Consider the following 22,821-nt stretch of genomic DNA (forward strand, 5'->3'; position numbering starts at 1 on the left):
TATTCATGTCGAGACACAAATTTCTTAACATACTTTTAAATTTTTAAATATCTTATTCTTTGATTTTGTCCTTATTTTATTTTTTATTCACACCGAGAAATTGATTTAAGAACACCAAATCAAATTAGTTTGGTTTGGTATACGGTGCCCATTTTTCTAAAATCAAAATTTGATAAAACTGAACCAAAGAACCAAAAGTCCACTCCTAGTCTTAGGGGCTAAAGAATTTATTATAGTGGAGAATTTGTGGGGGTGAATCTCTTTGTACTTTGAGAGAATTGTGTGAGGTTATTCTTTTTTATTGTTTGGACTTTTTATAATAAAGTGGATTGTTTATCTCCTCTTGTCAATTGACCGTACCACATCAAACATTTGTATCTCTTATAGTATATCTTATTTGTCTTATTACTCATGATCTTTCGTGATTTACTCGTGCAATAACAACAACAAGATGTGGTATTTAAGTTTAAAAGAGTACCTTGTTGGGCAAACCACTGTGGAAACCCTTTCCAGTTACCACAAGTTCCCATGGTATAACACCACCAGTACCAATACATGGTTGTTTATCAGCTGTGTCAATCCAGAATCTATATACACAAATAAACACTTAAAATATACATCAACGAAATTTTATATATACGATAGCATATATACAGTTACTTACAGAGGACCTGACTTTAATTTATCAAACCAACCATCCTTATCTAATGCATCCACACCAATCCCCTGGATAGATGCATTCTCTTCACTGGCTATGAAAATAGCAACCACCGATGATTTTAATTTTGGCTTCGTCTCTGCTAATTTCTTCATAAGCTCAGTAACAAGCGCCACATGACCTAAACAATCCGTAGTTCCACGTCCTCTAAGTTTATCACCATCCACACTCAATGAAAACGGATCAAAATCCTGAATATTATACACACAAAAATTATATATTAAAATGACCGCGATACCAAAATTATAACTATTTCAATTTTACTTAAATTACCCATTGATCAGGATTTGCAGGCACAACATCCATATGCATTCCAACAAAAGACACCACCTTTTTTGGGTCAGTACCAGGATATTCAACAATAAGGTTACCCCTATTAGGAGTATAAGAAACATGATTGATGATCAATGCTCCGCCATTTTTGGTGCTATATGGATTAAGGATTTCAAGAACATGGTTCACAATCCTGTCTTCCTCCGGAATAAGATCCGGTGGGTTGTTCTGTACGTATTTCGCTTCGCCGATCAGTTTCTTCAAAAGAGTTACAAATGAATCCTTGTTTAGATCACCCAAAATTTGCTTTACATCAGCCATGCTAATATTATGGGAATGCAAGTGTTAAGCTCACACTTTTTTGTTTTTTGATATGGTAGTACGTAAACTAATATGGGAGCTGTTCATTATATATTACGTGATTCTTTTTGCTGGGATATTGTTGTAAAAATCCATGTCCACATAATATATGTATCGTGTAAAACGTGTTGTATAGTGACGCTACGATATTCTTTTATTATATTAAAAATAGTTATTTAATAATATTTGTTTAATTTAAAAAATTAAGAGGTAATTTATTCTTTTGTATCTTGTTAATATTTAATATATCTGATATAGTTTTCAGAGTATTAACTTTCATATATTCTAATATGATAATGTTATTTCTATTACCAATTCTAGGAAGATAATTATATACTCCATATGTACCCATGTGGAAGTGTTGATTTTCAACACCATAGAACTTTGATGATAAATTAGGGAAAATGCATAAGTTTCATTTCAATCTATATCTGAAATTTTAGAGATATATTTATATTATATTAAAGTTTTATTATTTTTAAATTTATTTTATAAATAATTTTTTATCCCTTTTTAGCCTGCGTGGTACTAATTTGAAAACAAATGTCAACATACACTGGGCCCATAAGATAATGTCACGTAAGACGAAAAGAGGTAGAAAGTTATTTATAAAATAAGTTTAGAAAGGTAATAGGATCTAAATATAGTATAAGTATGTAAAATTTCGAATATATTTGTGCGTTATCTCGATAAATTAACATATTCTAAACAAGGCGTGTGGACCCTGCGCCTTGCTTTGAAATAATTGTTGCCTTTGTAATTTTTATTTTATTTTTTTTGGTAGTAAAATGAAGTAAAAAAAAATTCTTAAGTTAATCGAATTGAAATAATTTCTTTTTTTTTTTAATTTGGAGGAAGGCGCATGGCGGCTGAGCCTTACAAGACATGGAATTTCGCGTGTTGCAACGTCCATCCTAATTTTAACGACTTTAATTCAATAGTATAAAATTAATCTTTTTTGAATTTTTGACATATTCTTTTACGTAGTAATAGTAAAATGTATATTCTTTTTTAAAAAATTAAGGTACTTAAATGTAATCACCCTTCTGCTCGTGATATTGACAAAACTAACAGCACCACTATGTGGTCCATTTAAATGTATCTTCTGCTCTTGATGACTGATGTGGACAAAACTAACATCCACACTACGTACTTGGTCCATTATTTGTATTATATAATATTAGTAATATTGGTGTATCATCGAACTGGAAAAAAAATTCAAATTTATAAAGCAACCGTCCAAATATACTGAAATCGATATGTAATATTCGTTTAATGTAATCACTAGATTAATTCCACGTACATCTGATAAAATACAAAATGTCAACTATGCTAAAAAAACAAAACAATAATGTTAAGTAATTTTAGCGATGTGTTTTATAATTGTGTGAGTCTATTCAAAATAAACGATTATCTTTTGGATTAAAAATATTACGTTGTTATTGTAGGAGACCATAAATATCCTCAAGAGTTAAAACATTAATTTTTTAGTGAGGTGGCAAGCTACATGAAACTAATCCCTGTACCTAAGAGTTGTCAACTAAGATTCACTATAAAAGAACTTGACTCTTTGTTGCCACAAATTTTCAAAATATTGCCACTAAATATATAATTTTTTGTAGTGATGTGTTTTATAATTGTATGAGTCTACTCATAATAATAGTATCGACTTTGCCCCTTGTACAGCACTTACGAATCAGTTTGTCACATAAAATATATAATTGGATCCAACAAAATCAACTCAGAAAACATTTTTTTTACAAGATAAAATTGGCGCAAACAGAAAAAATTGCATGAAAAATTTTAGAAGCTTAAAACTGTTTTTTTTATTAGAGTAAAGACAATGGCGTGGGGGAGGCCTGTGACTTGTAAGCCTTTGTCTGCTTGTAAGGCCCATGGGGACCTGCACCTTGCTATTCTAATTTAGGTATTGTCTATCCTATCGTTTAAATGTTACCTTTACATTTCAATCTTATTTTTGTTGTTTTTTTAAAATTTTTTTGGTTAATTTCTTGCTTTTTAGGCTTCAAACTCGTATAAAAGAAGTTTAAAATATAATAATGCGAGCTCTAACGAAAAGAATATAAAAAGATAAAATAGTATTTTTTTAATTTTTTCTATTTGATCATAATTAAAGAGAATAAAATTATATATATATGTATATACACATATACGTACTTTAATCACAAATAATTACTAATATTTTCTATGAAAGAATTAAGACATAAAAATAGCTCACATATATCGAACCTCCACTAAATAAATGATGCCTTATTTCTAATCAAACAAAATAATACGGCATTCTTATCTAGATCAATGTAGCTTTTTACACACAATATAAATGTGGTGTAAAATGGGCGGTGTATATATGGGCACTTGTTTTTAATAAGACAATTATAAGTTGTTTTTATCTACATCTGTACATGTAGTGTTTTGATGAAAGTTTATTGTTGTGCACCGTTCGATAAATGCAATAAAAAAATAATATTAATTTATTTTATTGCGACTAAGGATATTTTTTATGCAGTGTGAATATTGGTTGAATTTCTGATTTAGTGTATTTTCATTCGTGAAAAGTATATACGGGCGGATTTATGGAAAAGGAATGAGGAGATGCACATGGAGCGTAAATAAGTTAAAAAAAAAGTAATTTTGATATCTCTCTTAAAATTTGCATTGGTATTTATCTTTTTTTGGGCTAAAATTTTAACTTTTTTTAAAATTATTTTCACCTAAAAATATTGATTACAATTATATAAACACCCAATATTAATATCTTCCCTTGAATTTCTTATATTAATATCTTTATGATTAGAATTAAGAAGATGAAGTTTTGAAGAGTACGCTTATTTTTGAAAATCCATGTATGGCTATATATATCAGTTCCTTTCATTAATTACTTATTATTACAATTCATTTGTATGAATATTATTTGTGCGGAGCCAGGGTTCGAATTATCAAACAAATGTGTAAAAATCACAAGATGAAAAATAGAACGGAACAAAAAGAGAAAGGTTAATCTTAATCTGCTACATTTAACTTGCTTTGATGTATCAATCATTAAAACTATCTATTCTTTATTGAAATCTGATTTTTCTATAATTATTTGTCAAACATTTTTTAGCTCTAACTCAAGATCTTTTTGTTATTCCGTTAGTCTCTTCCTTACAATTCTTTAAACTCAAAGCACAAGAATTTGAACTTAAATTGATGAGAATTTGATCCTTGGATCAATTTGATGACCAGTTTAAACTTCACTTTATTTGCACTTAAATTAATGAGAATTTGATCCTTGAATCGAAATTGCAAGCTTGTCACGTCCAAATTGAACATGTAATAACATCACTCTCAAGATACATTAGATTTCTTGTTAAATTAGCTGTGAAAACCTTTCTTTTAAATTATAAACAACATGAAGGCACTTCCAAAACTTATAGGTGACAACGCGGTAAATAAATAGTAAAACCTTGTTCGAACGGAATGTTTATACCAAATCATAAATGCATATGCATATATGTATTTTTATGCATATTATTTGTCACAATTCAAGACTATCTCCTAGTCGTAGCATGATGCTTAGATCCACAAGTACCCCAATTTGATTTGAGAAGTTTGAAATATAAAACTTAACGCTCAAAAGACGAGTTTATTTTGAGATGACATAAAGTTGATACTAATGCTTGACTTACTGTCTGAAAACCTTTATTAAGATGAGTTGTTGGGACAAGCCCCCAACTAACTCTAGTTGTCTAAACAAAGACATAAACAACGGAAACAACACATAGAGATTGTCCTCAAAAGATAGAAGATTCACCAAAATGCTACTGAGTTGGATGGTGGTCATACTAACAACGAGTTGAATGTTGATCGTTCGAACCTATATAAAACAATATAGGCGCAAGAGTATGTTGTCAATACTTTGACTGTACTGAGTATGCGGAACAAGCATCACAAGTCTCATAAATTGAACAAGATAAATCTGGAAAACTGAACTTATAAACACGAACTAATGCAATGACCAAGTAAAACAACATACAACTGATAAAGTACTAGACATTGGGAAATTACTTTTAACAAGCTAAAATTGACATAAAAAACGTCATGTACTTTTCATGTATTACATCAAAAACGTTATTTTATCGACCAATCGTAGAACTGTAATGTAAACAAACCTCATATCAATCTTCCAACTGAGCAATGATGCTTGCAAAGATCAGGTAACCTTGGGACATATCAGACAACAGACAATATTCATTCTTTGCATGGTATGTATCCATTAAGCCTGCATTTCATTATTATCAAAAATTTCACATTGAAATATTCATTCAGAGAATCACTAAATTTTTGTCTAACAAAAAGAAAAGAGATTGATGAAACTTTACCGTAGCCAGTAGATTGAACATCATAACCAATGTCCTGTTAACAAAATAATGAATAAGCTATTGCATAATCGAATTTCTAGAAGATCAAATTGTTTCATTTGAAAGAAGTTACAGACCTGCAAATCTCTTATCAATGGCAAACTACCAGTTATAGAATATGGTTCTAAATACCCAACTACCTCTTCGGTAGCTTTGGATAGTACTTTATACCCGAGAGAATTGAGATCACAAGCAACGCCAGATGAAGTTTCACCAAAAGTTATAGTCATTCTGGTGTGGATTAAAGTGGAATGTTAATTACTAATAAATGATAAAGAAGAAATTACTTTGAGCTCTAAATTTTACTTCAACATACCTTCCCCTGAGGTTCTCATCTGGCAGAACATATTTTGAAACAGGCCCTCGAGTATCAAGTTTTTCAATATTCGCATTCAAGTCATCAACATATTCTTGTAATTTCTTCATAACATCGGATACACTGAATAATGATGCATTGTTAGAATTTTCGATTGTTTTCAATCTTTATTAAGAAACATGAAGGAATAATACATACTTGTAAAATGGAGTCAACCTACAAAAAAACATATAGTTGTGATTATACATACTAGGTATTATTATCATTTGATGAAAAAGATCTCACGAAGAAAGAAACTTACCTAACATCTCCAGAAACAGTACACTCACCAGGAATTTGATTGATTCCACCCCCGGGATCTATAAGAGCAAATGATTTAACACATAAAAATAACTGAAGAAGATAAATATATATAGGTTCAAAAATTTTGACAAACTTACAAAACCACTGAGTTGGTTTCATGGTGGATGGTGTCTCAAATTTATAGACTTGTTCTTCAGGAACAGCAGGAAAATCTCTATAGAAGCGCGACTGAATTTCTTTGAGTGCATCCATAGCAAGTTCTAAAGCATTGATAGCCTAACCATTTGCAATATGATATCAGGTTGTTTGAATCGACTTAATGTTTAGTGACTTTCGACTTATTAATAAAAATGAAATGAAAACAAAAGGAGTACCTTGTTGGGCAGACCACTGTGAAATCCCTTTCCGATTACCTCAAGTTTCCAGGGTATAGTACCACCAGTACCAATGCATGGTTGTTTATCAGCTGCGTCGATCCAGTATCTATATATATACACGAACAAAATTCATTAAAAATTGTTATATATCTGCAATGAGAATCTTATACGATAGCATATATACAGTTACTTACAGAGGACCTGACTTTAATTTATCAAACCAATGATCCTTATATAAGGCATCTACACCAATTCCAGGGATAGATGAGTTCTCTTCGCTCGCTATGAAAATAGCAATCACTGTCGATGTTAATTTTGGCTTTGTCTCTCCCAAACTCTTCATAAGCTCGGTAACAAGAGCTACATGACCTAAACAATCTGTAGTTCCACGTCCTTCAAGTTTATCACCATCGATGCTTAATGAAAACGGATCAAATTCCTGAATACCAATATAATTAATTGATTAAAATGTGTTTTCTCTAACCATTCAAGTGTTATATCAGTAGCATTTTTTTTTTGTTTGGACCATTACAGATGACAAAAAGATTGGATTACAGTATAAATCATTCTGTACATTAGAAGAATTAGCAAAGACACATCATTTATACAATTTCTGTGAAAATCAAATACAAAGCTACTGTGAAGTGTTGAATGTAGCTTTGATTAACAAGTTGGCAACACGAACACTAACGCCATATAATAATGTGTTGATATTCATGATAATATTTTTAAATTTTATCTTGATTTTAAAAAATATAATTTTGGAAAAAGTGAGCCCATTAGAAAAATGGATTAGTTTGACTTAATCCACCAAATTTTAAAACTCTAATGGGATGGACTATCTCATGTTAAGAGCTCTATCCTTCATTTAAAAAATTAAAAAAAAAAAATTAAAAAAAAACAATTTTTTTCTACACCCCACCACCACCCTCACTGTCACCCTCTCCCTCACTCCACCCTACTCTCCACTTGACCCCTAAGCCAACCCCCATAAAATTAAAAAAAAAAAAAAAAAATTCAACCCCCCCCCCCTATACCCCCCAATTTTTCACCCAAAACTGAAAATCAAAAAATTTCAAATAAAAAGCTAAATTTTTTTTCATACACCTATATTTCCACCCCTACCCTCCCCCCACCAGGAGTCCTCCTGCATAACTTTTTAAAAGTAAAAAATTTCGCCCCCACCACATAATTTATTTTTTTAAAAAAAAATATATATTTTTAATGCAATTAAGGATTTTTTATTATGAGTGGGTAAATCTAAAACAAATAAATAAATAAATTTTGGCTGGGTAACCCATGAGTCTATATGAATTCCCATATTTTTCTCATTTTGTCCATGCTTATATAAGCACTTAAAATACATTAGCTTATATTTATACCTATTTAAGAAGTTAATTTAAATAAATATGATTAGAATAACTCTATTTTTTTTAATGTGAGCTAAAATTATCACCCCTATTTCCAATGTTAGACGCGTAAGATAGCAAGTACCTAATAAAATAATAAAGGTACGGAACAAAATACCAAATATATTTTAAAAAATAATGTAATAGACATAAATCGATGCACCAAAATTATAAGTAATTTACATACCCATTCATCAGGATTTGCAGGCACAACATCCAGATGCATTCCAACAAAAGACACCACCTTTTTTGGGTCAGTACCAGGATATTCAACAATAAGGTTACCCCTATTAGGAGTATAAGAAACATGATTGATGATCAATGCTCCGCCATTTTTGGTGCTATATGGATTAAGGATTTCAAGAACATGGTTCACAATCCTGTCTTCCTCCGGGATAAGATCCGGTGGGTTGTTCTGTACGTATTTCGCTTCGCCGATCAGTTTCTTCAAAAGAGTTACAAATGAATCCTTGTTTAGATCACCCAAAATTTGCTTTACATCAGCCATGCTAATAGCAAGTGTTAAGCTCACACTTTTTTTCTTTTGATATAATATGGTAGCTTAGTAAGTAACAATATGGGAGTTGTTCACATTATATAACATAACATTTTTAGCTTTTTCGATATTGTCATAAAATAATCCATATGCACGTAATATATTCATGTAAAAAACGTGTTGTATACTCCTCGGTATATCTTTATTTGTTTACTATAAAGATGTGGGGTGTGTATATTACAGCACATTTGTAATATGAGTGTTGCATATATTAAAATGTATACATAATTAAAAATATATCTAAATTAGTGTAATATTTTGACGAAAGGGTATCGGTTGATAAAATGTTCACAACTTTTTAATGATCTCATATGAAAAAACATATCATGTTATCGATTCAATTTTGATCTTTAATATTGAATTATTGGATAAATTGATAATAGTTAAGAATGTAGTAGTTTATTACTTTATCTTAATATATATATAAGTTCTAAATATTAATCTCACTACCTTACGTTAGCCTTTGTTCTTTAACCTTCGATTCATACTTTACGGTGACTTAGAGTTTACGGCTTCATAGTTCATATTATATAAAACTTCAAAACCTAAAGTAAAATCTTTATACCTTTCTTAATTAGTTCTTTTCACGCCAGTTGTTGATGTTTCTAACTGTTGAATTTTATCTCTATTTTCTATCTATTATGTTAATACTTTCTCCGTCCATTTTTATTTGTCACTATTTAATTTGGCACACTCATTAAAAAAATAATTATTAATATATGTAATTTACCAAATTAGCCCTATTAAATGAGGTTTAATATTAAATTATAGAAAAGAGTTTGGAAAAAAAATATTTAATACAAAGAATAAATCATGAAAAAGTATAATTACTGAAAAACTGAAAGTATTCATCTTCCAAAAACTATTTATTTTAGCATATAAAATAAAAGGACTAGAGAATTATTGACCAACAATAATGAATTCTTTCAATTTGCTTCTATTTCTACTAGGATAGGATGTGCAAACTTTTTTAAGAAGAGAAAAAAAAGACAATTTCATTATCCTTCTGAATTAGGCTATTTTAAAAACGATTAATTAATTACAGCTAAAAATCATTTTTAACATTTGTGTAATGTGGATGTTGCTTGAGTTTCTGAGTTGAGAAAGTTTTTGCAGGTAGATCATCAATTGTTGTCACAAGAATGAGGAGATGCACATGGAGAGTAAAATCAATAGAAGTAATGTGACATGTCTTTTAAGTTAAATAAATAATTTAGCATTGATATTTATCTTTTCTTTTACTAAGTTTTTAAATTCTTTTTCTTGTTTTTCACCTAAAAATATTGATTATAAATAAATAAACACCAATATTAGTATCTTTATTTTATTAATTTCTTTATGATTAGAATTAATCACTATGTGCGACATTGTAGAATAACAAAGAGGAAAAAGTTTTGAAGAGTGCTTATTTATGAAAATCCATTTATATAAGGCTTTATATCACTTTCTTTCATTAATTAATTATCATTATAATTTACTTGTAAAAATGTTATAAACTAGGCTAAGAAGAGGTGATGTGACATGTATTTAAAAATAAGAATGGTGTTTATCCCTTTTTTTTTTTCAAATAAAAAACCTAAATATAATTATATGGTAGTAAGTACCAATATGAGAATTGTTCATATTATACTGAATCATATTTTCGGCTTTTTCGCTATTGTTGTAAAATCCTTGTCCACACAATAAAGGTAGTGTAAAACGTGTTATATAAATATTTCCTCCGTTTATTTTTATTTATTTATTAAATCAAAATAAATTATCTAATAAGATTTATTTAATTTAGAGAATTGATAAATAATTTTTTTATCTATTTTATTTTTACAATTAAATATAATTTAATGCTTAATATATTTGCATTAAATTTAATTTATACGAAGGGCAATATATTTATGGGAAAATTTTATATAATAGCAAATTAATAACCTAAAATAAATGGAGTAGCTATGGTTTGATTTAATTGTGCTCCATAGCAAACGTTAGCCAAAGTTTGTCAGGCGCCTCTCTCCCAAAAATCTCGCTCGCCACTCTCCTATTCTTGCTCGCCACTCTCCCTCTGCTCGCCTCTCTCGCTTTATACACAGAAGTGCATAAATTCTGTTTCTGTTTTGTATAAAGCGAGAGAAAATTGTATATACACATGCAAAAACATATATCTTTGTGTTATACACTTAATTATACAATTTACAAACATTTCACTTCAATTCAATTGTAGACAAATGCAAATTTTATACAAATATTGCAGAGAAAAAGGCCAACGAATTATACAATTGTGAATTATACAATTGCAGTGAAATACAATTTCTCTAGCTTTATACAATAGAAGTGTATATATTGTGTTTTTGTTTTTGTATAAAGCGAGAGAAAAACATATATCTTCTTCCTATACACTTATAATTATGCAATATATATACATTTTAATTCGATTCATTTGTATGCAAAGCAAATTTTATAAAAATATTGCAGCGAATTATACAATTGTGCATTATACAACTGCAGTGAAATAGGATAGCGAATTATACAATTGCAGCGAAATAGGCCAGCGAATTATACAATTTGGGCCAGTGAATTATACAATTGTATATGTATAGCGAATTATACAGTTTTATGTTTGGTATGGAACGCAATTATACAAATTTTGCTATAGCATAAAAATATAAAATTTTTATTTGCTATATGTAAAAATTGACAAAATATTTATTGTAATATGGGTTGATATTCCTTACTTATAGCTTAATTTAGTATAGTCAACCTTTTATAAAAAAAATTTAATATTCTTATTAAAGAAAAACTAAAAATGATATGGTAGTAGGTACCAATATGAGAATTCGTTCATATTATATTAAATCATATTTTTGGCTTTTTGGATATTGTTGTAAAAGTATATATATGAAGTGTAAAGCGTGTAGCAAAATATACTCTCCGTTTATTTATATTTATATTTATATTAAAAGTATTTATCTAATAATATTTATTTAATCTAAAAAATTAAAAAATAATTTATTTTAAATCTATTTTACCGTTATTATATTATTTGATGCCATATATATTTCCAAAACATTTAATTTAATATAAAGATAATATATTCTTTATATTATACAATATCTAATATATTTTTTAAAATGTTAGATTTAATATATTCAAAAAGTAATAAATATATTTGTAACAGGGATTGGTATGCCTTACTTATAGCTTAGGTTAGTATAGTTGACCTTTTCTTTCAATTTTTTAATATTCTTAATAGAAAAACTAAAAATAATATGGTAGTACCCTAGTGGTACCAATATGAGAATTGTTTATATATGTTACATCATATTTTTAGCTTTTTCGATATTGTTCTCAAATACTATGTCCACATAATATAGTTCGTGTAAAACATGTTTTACGATATTTTCTTCGTTCATTATATTAAAAGTAGTTGTTCAATAAACTTATTTAATTTAGAGAATTAAGATAGAATTTATTTTTTAACATCTATTTTATTTTTGTCATTAAATAATATAAAATATCTAACATATATATTTCAAAACATTAAATTAAAAAAATAGTAATATTATCTTTACTATTTATTATTTCTTAAGATACGTAGCAAGTCAATAATAAACGCTATTATTAAAATAAAAAAACTATTTATAGCTCGGATATTATTGTAAATTGTCACGTCCACACAATATATTTTAATATACTATATGTTGTACAATGGAAGGGCGGTAATTAATGAATATACACAATATAAATGTGTTGTAACACATATACATGATAGATATTTTTATCGAGACCAATGTAGATTTTTTTATGAAAGGGTGCTACGGATGTGTTAAAAGTCAAAAATGTTATTGATTTGTTGTAATTAGATTATTAAAACAATAGATTTTAAATGGTTTTATAAAAAGATATTTATTGATATATATGTTAAGGGTGTGTTTGGTATGAAGGGAAATGTATTCTTTGAAAAATGTTTTTCTAAAAAATGTTTTCTTGAAAAACAAGTGGATTTTTAACTTATTTTTTCATGTTTACATATTTTTTTAATGTTTGGGTGGTGAATTAAAAATATTTTTCTATAATTATCTTTTATTTTTGGCTTGAGACTAGATAATACTCTTTTGAATAAATTTTTTATACAAAAATCAACCTTGAGATCTTATCCAGGACGAGTCCCATTGTGGTTAGAAAGGATTATACTTTTTAGATGATTCCTTAATGTTTTTAGCATAGACTAGTGGATTCACTTAGTTGAGAGGTTCTATATCCCGACAATGTAAGGGACAGTTCTGGCAGCGTCGGCGAGACGTTATATCATCACGTAGCTCAAACTAATGGTTGTCGGTTAGAGAATCTCCCACATAGTTATACTATAATTCTATACAAAATGAGTTGTTATTGTATCTTCAATGCATTGAGATGTAATTTACCATTTCAAAAGCTTTTCATATATTGCATATTTTATTGTTGCTTTATCTTGAGTTGAGTATTCAGTGTTCAGTATGAGTTGATCAGTATCTTTGAGTTGGGTATCATATTTTTGAATCAAGTATCTTATTTTTGAGTTGAGTTCAGTTGAGTGAGTTGAGAAGAGATAAGTATGTTTCCTTTTATCAAGTTCAAGCTTATGTTTATGCTTTAGAATTTTCCTTACATGCTCATAAATTTTATGCGCTCAATCATGTGGCCTGCATCATGAGATATAAGTATCAGAATCATCAAAGGGCGTTTCGTTGATACCAATTATAGTTTCAGTTAGCTATGGTGAGTCATCTTGCTCCAAGAGGATTTCATTTACTTTTCAGTTTTGTCAGGATGTCGTGGGTCTTGTCACGACTTTTATATTTGTCATTTAGACGCTTCATAGATAGATAGTAGAGTTTGAGAAGTTTTTTTCATTTATCTTGTTAAATGTTTTAAAGACTTGAGTTGCCTAATTCTTGCGAGTTGAATATATTATTTTATTCAGAGTTAATCTTTTGATTTAAAAATTTTGTAATTGAGTTTAATGAATTCTATTCAGTTTTAAGCTTTGTATACTTGAGTTAGTCTTCCACTTATAGTCATCCAGGATGAAGATTCACTTGCGAACCAGAAATATTTTTCGAGTTTCTGCCACTTTCATGGTGTAGACTCGAATCGTGACATTGTGTATAAAATATAGCATGCGAAAGCAATTCAAATTAATTTACTAGGTAAGAAATTTGGTGGCTTGTTTTATGAGAAAAAAATATTATGTCGTATTTATAGTTTTTGTTGGCGCAGATGTTGATGTTATTTGATACAAGTGAGAAAAACAAATCATATTGCTTGTTAACTCTATTTTCTTTTTTGGAGATTGAAGTAAGAAAAATTAAATTTCAACTAGTGAAAAAAATTTAACTTTACCTTGTTACGTAAATATTTTTATCATATTTATTGATTCTATTTATGGTGTGAAATAATTATATATATTCTCACTAATTAATAAGTTGATAATAAATTTTAAGTTAAATACAACTAAATACATATATTTGGTGCATCAAATACATTTTTTAAAATACATATACATAGGCAGAGAGGCAAGAAAAAAAAGGAGGGGGAGGGGGGGGGGAGTGAAAGTGTTGTCGTATCTCAAATACATATGTCAATTACACTAAATACATGTATCTAAAATACCTAATAACATTATCAAATATAAATGCATAGGGAGAAAAGCCAGCGAGCAAGAAAGTCGATGGATTCCTAATACATTCAAATCCACTTGAATATAAAATATTTAGATCAAACTACACCTAATTTTAAATCAACATATTTGAAAGACATGTATTTTAATGCATCAGATTAAAATCTGACACGAATAATAATCTTTAACAACTCAAATAATTAAATAACAGACTAATAAAATTTCTATAGTTTGCCCTATCCTTTTGGTTGTGGACAAGTACAATCTAGTTTCACTAACAAGGAAGCATTAATTTTGCTTACATCAGAGGTTCAGACATGATCCGCATCACCAAGGTGAACAACTCGCAAATTAATTAGATGAGTATATCATAGATTTTTAAAGTAAAATTTAGGAAAAAATTATTTTGATAAATAATCCAAATTTTTAAATATTTGAATAAATTAATATTTGAATCAAATCTCATTATTTGAAAGCTTTAAAAAGTTCAACTTTTACACCATTTTTTATCTTTCACAAAAACAATCTTATAGTATTTGTTTGCGTTATATTACATAATTTTTGTGAATATGAAAGTGATGATATGGTGTTGATGAAAAAGATAAGCGATCGACTCAAAATAATAAAGTCATGTGCTTTGTCTACTTCATGATATTATTTAAAGCAGATTGAATGTTAATATCAAAATAGAGCAAACTATTTCACAGATTCTGAACGCGCAATACTCCAACCTTGGTGGCTATAGCAAGACTAATGACAAACACATGATACTGTAATGCTGGGGATTTAGTTTTAACAAAGCTAAAATTTACTTCAAGTATAAGTTAAAACGTCAGCTCAAGTAGTTAAATTAGTCACAGATTCAACAAAGAACCAGCAATATTTATAACAGGAGAGATCAGTGAAAGAGATCTACTTTATCATAAACCTAATTCTGTCAACAAGTCTCTGAATTGCGATGTAATCAAACCTCAGATCAATCTTCCAACTGCGCGATGACGCTTGCAAAGACCCGGTAACCTTGGCACATATCAGACAGTAGACAATATTCATTCTTTGCATGGTATGTAGCCATTAAGCCTGCATTTCAAAAAGTTCAGATTTGAACAGAAGTTTATTAGACTCTATTAATAACAAGAAAGAAGAACTAGACAATATTAACAAGGAAATGAATTACACGGAATAATTTTAAGCAAATGCAACTGTATCAAAGTAAGAAGATATGTTACAGATATCGAGAAAAATATATTCAGACAATCGTTCTGGTAAGAAGTATTATAATACATGCCGACAATCTATGAAGGGTCTAAGCTATAGGCTTAATAGAGCTCCACTAATGAGTTGGAGTAGGGATTTTATAGATGGAAATGATGTACACATATTCATGCTAATGATACCTTGATTCTATGAGCTGAAGATACCTTGGTTCTTTGTGACGCAGTTCAGAACACGCAAGGCACTAAAGGTGATTTTTGAAGCTATATCTGGTCTATAAAAATGGTAAAAAGTCACATCTTCCCAATCAATAATACTCTGGACGTACAAGGGAGCTTGCCAAGCATATATTCGGATTATCCATAAGGAGCTAAATCCAAATCTAAAAGGATGTGACAAGAGATGGTGCAAATTTTGAGAAGCTCTCCAGGTAGAAAAAAACAGTTTTGGCAATTTCTCTTTTGAGGAAAGAGAAACTTTGACTAACAATAGGCCGTGCATCACCAACTCAGGATATCCTTATACCCAACGCTTGAAAAAGGTGAAGAGAAAGGTCAAAACAGAAGAACGGGAAAAGGAATATGTTAAAATGCACCCGTCTCCTTCATAGTTAGGCATGCAGTTCAGTCAATATTTGCACTCCTAATTTTTAATCATTGAACATTTACAACTCAAGCTTATCAACACCAACCAATATCCAATTGGAAGTTTGAAACTGTGCTTCAAAACAGGAAAAGTCAGAAGGTTTAGTCACACAAGCTTGCGTCCAAGTTGATGATTGCAACTTGCAAGTAATGTTTTCATTGTATATCTAGACTAGAAACATAAGCAATCCTGATAGTATTGTATTATTCATTCAGAAAACCGCTAAATTTAACTCTAACAAAGGAAAAAGAGAATGATGCAACTACAAAAAATGAAATAAAAACAGAAATTGTACCGTAGCCAGAAGTTTGAACATCAAAACCCTCGTCCTGCCAACAAATAATGAATAAGATATTGCAAAGTTGAGATTTAAGAAGACCAAAAAAGTAAATTTGAAAAAAAAGTTATGCACCTGTAGATCTCTTATCAATGGCAGAGTACCAGTTATAGAATATGGTTTTACATGCCCAACTTCCTCTTTGGTAGCTTTGCATAGTACATGAAATCCCCGAGAATTGAGATCACAAGCAACTCCAGACGAAGCTTCGTCGAAAGTTATAGTGATTCTGATGGGGATTAAAGTGGACAATTAATTATTAATGAAGAGTTAGAAAATAAAAATGGTGAGACGAACTATGGAAGAAATTACTTGATCTCTAGCTTTTATGGAAAATTCCCAGTAATCATATGATTTCTCATCTTTTCAAAGAGGAGTATAGCATACCTGCCCCTTAAGTTCTCATCTGGCAGAACATATTTTGAAACAGGGCCTCGACCATCAAGTTTTTCAATGTTGGCATTCAAATCATCAACATATTCTTGTAATTTCTTCATAGCATCTGATACACTGAACAAAGATGCATTGTTAGAATTCCTACATTTTTCAAGAGATTCGTCGGCTATTCATTTCCTGTTTTGAAACAGAAGCTCAAATTTTTTTAATTTTGCAGAGATGGAAAAATGCCACATACAAAGAGAGACATAGCTAACATTCCAGATAAAAAAAGAACAAAACACATACCTGTAAAATGGAGTCAACCTGCAAAGAAACAGATGTGATTAGATATCATCATTTGATGAAAGATCTCAAGGAGACTTTGAAGAAGAAACTTACCTAACATCTCCAGAAACAGTGCACTCACCAGGAATTTGGTTGATTCCACCCCCAGGATCTGCGTGGAGAATAATTTAGCACATAAAAACAACCGGAGAAGATAAGCTCAAAATTTTCAAATGCATCCTACTAAGACTTGAGAACTTACAAAACCACTGAGTTGGTTTCATGGTCGATGGTGTAGCAAATTCATAGACTTGTTCTTTTGGATGCGCAGGGAAATCTCTATAGAAGCGGGTCTGAATTTCTTTCAGTGCTTCCATAGAAAGCTCCAGAGGATTGATAGCCTAACATTTGCCATAAATGTCGTACAAAGTTACAAACACATTGGAGTATTAAAAGGTTTCAACAAAGAGAAAATGTATCCATGTTTACTGTATTCCAGGACATAAAGTTGTATTGATCCAAGGAGGTTTCGTGAATAAAATAGATATGCTAGAGGGAGAAAGGTAGCTTCCCTTCTCTCTAGTTCAAACTCTACCGAAGAGCCTCTGTTTTTGGTCAATCATTCAATTCTAGTGATTGAGCAATTAATACTTAGTCAGTGCATCAACTGATAGCACAATATATTTTCATTGCAGGTCTTATGACATCACAGAGAGCCAGTCCAAGTAAGAATTCAAAAACTTGGTATGAGTGGATAAAGCACGGGGATAAACTCAATTAGCAGATCGAATATCAACAGAAACTTGCTTCTCTGGTTGTGTCAATTACTCTACTTGGCTTCCGTAGGCCATGGTACCATACTCAGGAAACTGCAAGTTCAAAGGAATAAGCATACGTATATTTCTGCTCCTAGAAGTTTAACAAATATAGGAAGTTCCTAGTTTTGTGGCATTGCAAGGGTCTAGATGATCATCCCTCTTACTTCAATAAAATGATAGTGGATGGGATGATCTAGCAAATAAAACTGAAAAATTCATGGATAACGGCTATTCACTTCCAGCAGAGCCTGATCTCCCAAATTGCAGAGCACATATGCTGATGCTGTAACTTAAGTTTCAGACATCAGGGTGTGCCAGTGTTGTGGACGGCGAGAGGCGACAAAAGGCGACAAGGGCCTGCCTTGCCACGTGGCGAGGCGCTTGCCTTTTTGAATAAAGGCGCCAATTAATACCAAAAATTTAAAATATTTCATTGCATATTTTATCCAAAATCTTAATAGCAATAACACATATTAGCAAATATTCAGCAATGGAGAAGCTGACAGCGATCGAGAAGCCGAGAAGAGAACTGGAGAAGAGAGCAAGGGAGAAGAGACAGCGGTGGAGAAGCCGAGAAGAGAGTCAATCGAGAGAGAGAGTAGCGATGGAGAAAGCAGAAATTTCAAAAGTATAAAAAAAAAATCCTAATTTTGACTAATATTGTTAAGTCAAATATTTTTAATTAAAAAGGCGGCGCCTTTTCTGTCGCCATTGTGTCGCCACACCTCGTCATACCTCGCCATTTTGATCTCGCCTCGCCTCAGTAGAGAATGGCGAGGACCCATCGCCTCGCCTCTCGCCAAAGGCGAGGAGGCGCTCGCCTTTTGTAACAGTGGGGTGTGCTTCAATAGAATTTGAACGTGAATGGGTGTACATGGCCTTTCTTTTTATTGGTGGATTAGAGTACACGGTCTTCCATTCCATTTATCCTCAAAAGATATAATGAAGGCAATTGGGGGAATATGGCAAGGATGGGCAGAAACAACAGGGTCAGATGGGCCCGAATTATGGTTAGAGAATGCAAAAATTGTTCACTCTATTCCTTTTTTCAAAACTTCAAAATTTAATTTGAATGCAAAAACTAAATGTCGAGGGAGCAGTTGTTAAAGAAAGGTGAAAGTGTGATTGTTGAGCTTATTATGTTTTTTGAGAATGTTGTCATGTGAATTAAAGCAAAAAAAATTGTTGTCTTGAGGTCTAGAAAAAGGGAAAAGCAACATGAAAGTTGACACACACATTTTTCATCAAACAAGGAAAATTGTGAAAAGGGTTAGAGAAAGGTTGTTGTGCATAAGCATTACAGTACTTGACTCACTCTTATCGATATGTATCACGAAGCCAACATAATAACCTTGAAAAAGTCCTATATGATTCCAATTTAAAGACTTCTATATTAGTGGAGAGCCACATTATAAATAAGCTTATAAAAATTTCAATAACATGAGGTACTTCTTTGTTGAGAAGTATGTATATATATATATANCAAGCCCGGTGCGACGAGCTCGACCCAGAAGGCAAACCCTTTGCTTTCGCTGGCAAGGGGTTTCGAACTTGAGACCTCCAACATTGAAGTCCCAAGCTCAAACCACTGGGCCACCCCGAAGGGTCATATATATATATATATATATATATTGTGAAACATTGTGACTTCATGTGAGACAAACTACGAATAAAGAAACATTGTGATTCAGTTTTTAATTGGTGAACATGAGTACATTTAGAGCTTGTTTAGATTTTGTGGGTTGTCTTAGTTGATTCTTGTTTACTTGAAGTTGCATAATTTTGCTTAAAGTGTTCCTCTACTATGTTATTTGTTTCAATTGCTCAAGAACGAGCAAATATTTAAGTGTGGGAGAGTTTGATGCATATAAAGTATTCATAATAATTAATAATACAATAATTTCATATAAATTAATGCTCAATACCACATTTTCTAATAAAACTTATAGGAAGAATTACTAGAGAAAACGAAAAGAAGGAAGAATAAAGAGAACAATGAAGTGAATAAATAAAAGAAGAAAAAACCAGCTGCGTCGTAGGAAAGCCTTTATGCATCTAACTTCTACCCCAGAGATTCTTCTAAAAGAACAACAGCCTGATGTATCTAAGCTTCTATCCCCTGATGCATCTAGGAGAACAAGAGCCCAATGGATCTACGCATTTAGCCTCAAATGCATTTAGGCAGTCACCCACGAATGCATTTGGACTTTCAGTTCTATTCCCACGAATGCATTTGGACTTTCAGTTCTATAAATAGGGTAGTAAGATTGGTGGAACAATCATAACAACTCTGAATCTTCCGTCAACATTCTTTTATAGAACAATTTTTCTCTAATTAACAGGTACTTCAAAATGGCAGATTAACATTCATAACAGTGGATATAAAAGGAGCTGACAAAAGTAATACCACCATAAGCCATCATCAGTAGCGGAGCCAAGATTTCCAATAAGGAGGTTCAAAATCTGAAAAAAATAGACACACCAAGTAGTCGAAAGGGGTTCGACATCTACTATATATGCCTAAAAAATTATTTTAACCATATATATATCATTAAATATTCCGCCGAAGCAGGTTCGGATGAACCCTCATTGCAAGGTGGCTCCGCCACTGGCCATGATGTTTCTATTGTTTTACAAGAGAATTTTGGTAAAAAAGAGAATGCCAGGATTTGTCACACAGATAAAAATCAACATAATAATATAATCTTGTGCATACAAATTCCTGTATGGATCATACTTTTTCTTCTCCAATTTCATCATCTTTTATACAGCAATAGAACCTCTTGTTAATATAACAAGATGGGGCATTAAGAATAAAATAAGTTTGAAGAGCCTAGATGTCAAGCAGTAGAAAGAAAAGAGTACCTTGTGGGGCAGACCACTGTGGAAAAGCTTCCCGGTTACATGAAGTTTCCAGGGTATACTGCCACCGGTACCAATGCATGGTTGTTTATCTGCTGTGTCAATCCAAAATCTATACAGAGAAATAAACAATACAAATAAATTCACAATGTCTCTGCAATGGAACTTGATACTATAGCATACAGTTACTTACAGAGGGCCTTTCTTTAACTTATCAAGCAATCCATCCTTCACTAATGCATCGACACCAACCCCAGGGATAGATGAGTTCTCTTCACTGGCTATGAAGACAGCAACCACCGTGGATTTCAACTGTGGCTTTGTCTCCCCAAGCCGCCTCATAAGCTCGGATACAAGAGCCACATGACCTAAACAATCAGTAGTTCCACGTCCTCGAAGTTTATCACCATCAATGCTCAATGAAAAGGGATCATATTCCTGAATACAGAATTGTTTTACCGTTATATGAGAGATCATTATCATTGCCGACTCATAAAGGAGCATAATTTACAAAAAATTTGATGTTTTTGATGTAATGCTTTCTCTGCCAATCTACACTTCAGTCAAGATTCTAATACTTTCTTCCACCACTATAAGCATAATGCTTAAGCCAGACCAACACCAACAATAGACAAACTCCCTTATTAAGTATCCACTCAAACACCAACATATATAAAAATAAAGAAAAGTAGCACAAACTTTACCACCCTAAGCCAAAAAAAAAAAGCAACCAATTTTACATAGTAAATTCAAAATAACGAAAAGGGGTAGCAAAATAATTGCATTTACATACCCAATCATCAGGATTGGCAGTGACAACATCCATATGCATTCCAACAAAAGACAAGATTTTTCCGGGCTGAGTACCCGGGTACTCCACAATAAGATTACCCCTATTAGGCTTATACGTAACATGATTGATGATCAATGGTCCGCCGCCGGTGGTGGTGCTATAAGGAAGAAGTGTATCAAGAACGTGATTCACAATCCTGTCTTCCTCCGGGATAAGCTCCGGCGGATTGTTCTGTACATATTTGGACTCGCCGATCAGTTTCCCCAAAAGGGTTACGAATGAATCCTTGTTTAGATCGCCCAAAATCTGCTTAACAGAAGCTGTAGTAGCCATTGTAGTGAGCTGATGCCTTATTTTCGGAACAGAGCAAACCTAGGGGAAGAAGTTTAATGTTTTAACAAGTCCTATTTTTCACACACAATTGACTTTATTAATCCCTCATTTTCATTTTACTTTGATCTATATTAAAAATAGATATTTTATTTTAATTTTTTAAAAATATTATAAAAATATGTGTCAAGTCAACAAGAATCAACTAGTATTAAAGAAAGAAGAAAAGGAGTATTAGTTTGGAGGTAACCTTTAAGAAATCCAATCACTCCTACAAATTTAGAAATATTTTTACTAAACCATTCTTAATCATATAATATACTCTATTTTTTACTATAATTACTTGAGTTTTTATACATTTTTATTGTGATAAAGTATTTATTTTGACCAAATATAATAATTAAACTACCATAGTAGTATCAGAGGGAATAGTACTTATTTTAATAGATCATTGTAAAAATATGTATTATTTTGCATAAACACAAACTTATTCGAGGGAAGGTATGCAATTTCTCTTGATTAAATAAATATTAAATAGAACAATTTTAAAATATCTTTTTCAGTCTCCATTTGAATCATTTTATATATACAGGAGCTAAAAAGGTATAAATAGGAGAAGACAATTAGAAAAAATTATTTTAAACATATGAAAATTGTTATGAATGATATTGGGCTTGGGCCAAATGAGAGTAATGGGCAGAATATCTGGGAAACTGGGTTAAATGTTAATTGTTTTAGCCTTTAGAATGTGCAAGTAACTTTTACATATATCAAATAT

At 31.0% G+C, this 22,821-nt stretch overlaps 3 protein-coding genes across 3 annotated transcripts in view; all 3 read right to left on the minus strand.

The window, feature by feature from the left end:
* Window positions 1–1,388, minus strand: part of LOC107026910 (acetylornithine deacetylase-like) — a 5,218-nt gene extending 3,830 nt beyond the window's left edge. The window contains exons 1-3 of the mRNA XM_015228029.2: window positions 992–1,388; window positions 665–909; window positions 479–587 (exon numbers count right to left, since the gene is read on the minus strand). Coding sequence (XP_015083515.1) covers window positions 479–587; window positions 665–909; window positions 992–1,312 — 675 coding nt within the window. The 5' untranslated portion in view covers window positions 1,313–1,388. The remainder of the gene's footprint in view (window positions 1–478; window positions 588–664; window positions 910–991) is intronic.
* Window positions 1,389–4,969: 3,581 nt separating this feature from the next.
* LOC107026911 (acetylornithine deacetylase-like) lies at window positions 4,970–8,756 on the minus strand. Its single transcript, XM_015228030.2, has 11 exons — window positions 8,365–8,756; window positions 6,963–7,207; window positions 6,766–6,874; window positions 6,529–6,667; window positions 6,390–6,447; window positions 6,287–6,304; window positions 6,089–6,211; window positions 5,850–6,003; window positions 5,734–5,767; window positions 5,524–5,633; window positions 4,970–5,228 (listed from the first exon to the last, which is right to left on the minus strand). The coding sequence occupies exons 1-10, from the start codon at window positions 8,683–8,685 to the stop codon at window positions 5,530–5,532; spliced, it is 1,305 nt and encodes a 434-aa protein (XP_015083516.1). The 5' UTR covers window positions 8,686–8,756; the 3' UTR covers window positions 4,970–5,228; window positions 5,524–5,529.
* A 6,349-nt stretch (window positions 8,757–15,105) lies between these two features.
* LOC107026690 (acetylornithine deacetylase) lies at window positions 15,106–22,132 on the minus strand. Its single transcript, XM_015227759.2, has 10 exons — window positions 21,714–22,132; window positions 21,114–21,358; window positions 20,924–21,032; window positions 17,503–17,641; window positions 17,355–17,412; window positions 17,262–17,279; window positions 16,965–17,087; window positions 16,653–16,806; window positions 16,536–16,569; window positions 15,106–15,460 (listed from the first exon to the last, which is right to left on the minus strand). The coding sequence occupies exons 1-10, from the start codon at window positions 22,044–22,046 to the stop codon at window positions 15,357–15,359; spliced, it is 1,317 nt and encodes a 438-aa protein (XP_015083245.1). The 5' UTR covers window positions 22,047–22,132; the 3' UTR covers window positions 15,106–15,356.
* Window positions 22,133–22,821: the final 689 nt, after the last annotated feature.

This window comes from Solanum pennellii, chromosome 8 (genome assembly GCF_001406875.1).
Source record: "Solanum pennellii chromosome 8, SPENNV200".
Lineage (NCBI taxonomy): Eukaryota > Viridiplantae > Streptophyta > Magnoliopsida > Solanales > Solanaceae > Solanum > Solanum pennellii.

What these genes read in the sequence shown, in the direction of transcription:
- LOC107026690 (XM_015227759.2), bottom strand. Translation starts at nt 22,046, where the DNA reads ATGGCTACTACAGCTTCTGTTAAGCAGATTTTGGGCGATCTAAACAAG. An exon ending in CATTGATAAGAGATCTACAG is followed by an intron (nt 16,570 to 16,652) that starts GTGCATAACTTT and finishes ATTTGTTGGCAG; the next exon opens with GACGAGGGTTTTGATGTTCA. An exon ending in TGTTCAAACTTCTGGCTACG is followed by an intron (nt 15,461 to 16,535) that starts GTACAATTTCTG and finishes TTTGAAATGCAG; the next exon opens with GCTTAATGGCTACATACCAT.
- LOC107026911 (XM_015228030.2), bottom strand. Translation starts at nt 8,685, where the DNA reads ATGGCTGATGTAAAGCAAATTTTGGGTGATCTAAACAAGGATTCATTT. An exon ending in AAATTAAAGTCAGGTCCTCT is followed by an intron (nt 6,875 to 6,962) that starts GTAAGTAACTGT and finishes GTATATATATAG; the next exon opens with ATACTGGATCGACGCAGCTG. An exon ending in ACAGTGGTCTGCCCAACAAG is followed by an intron (nt 6,668 to 6,765) that starts GTACTCCTTTTG and finishes GCAAATGGTTAG; the next exon opens with GCTATCAATGCTTTAGAACT.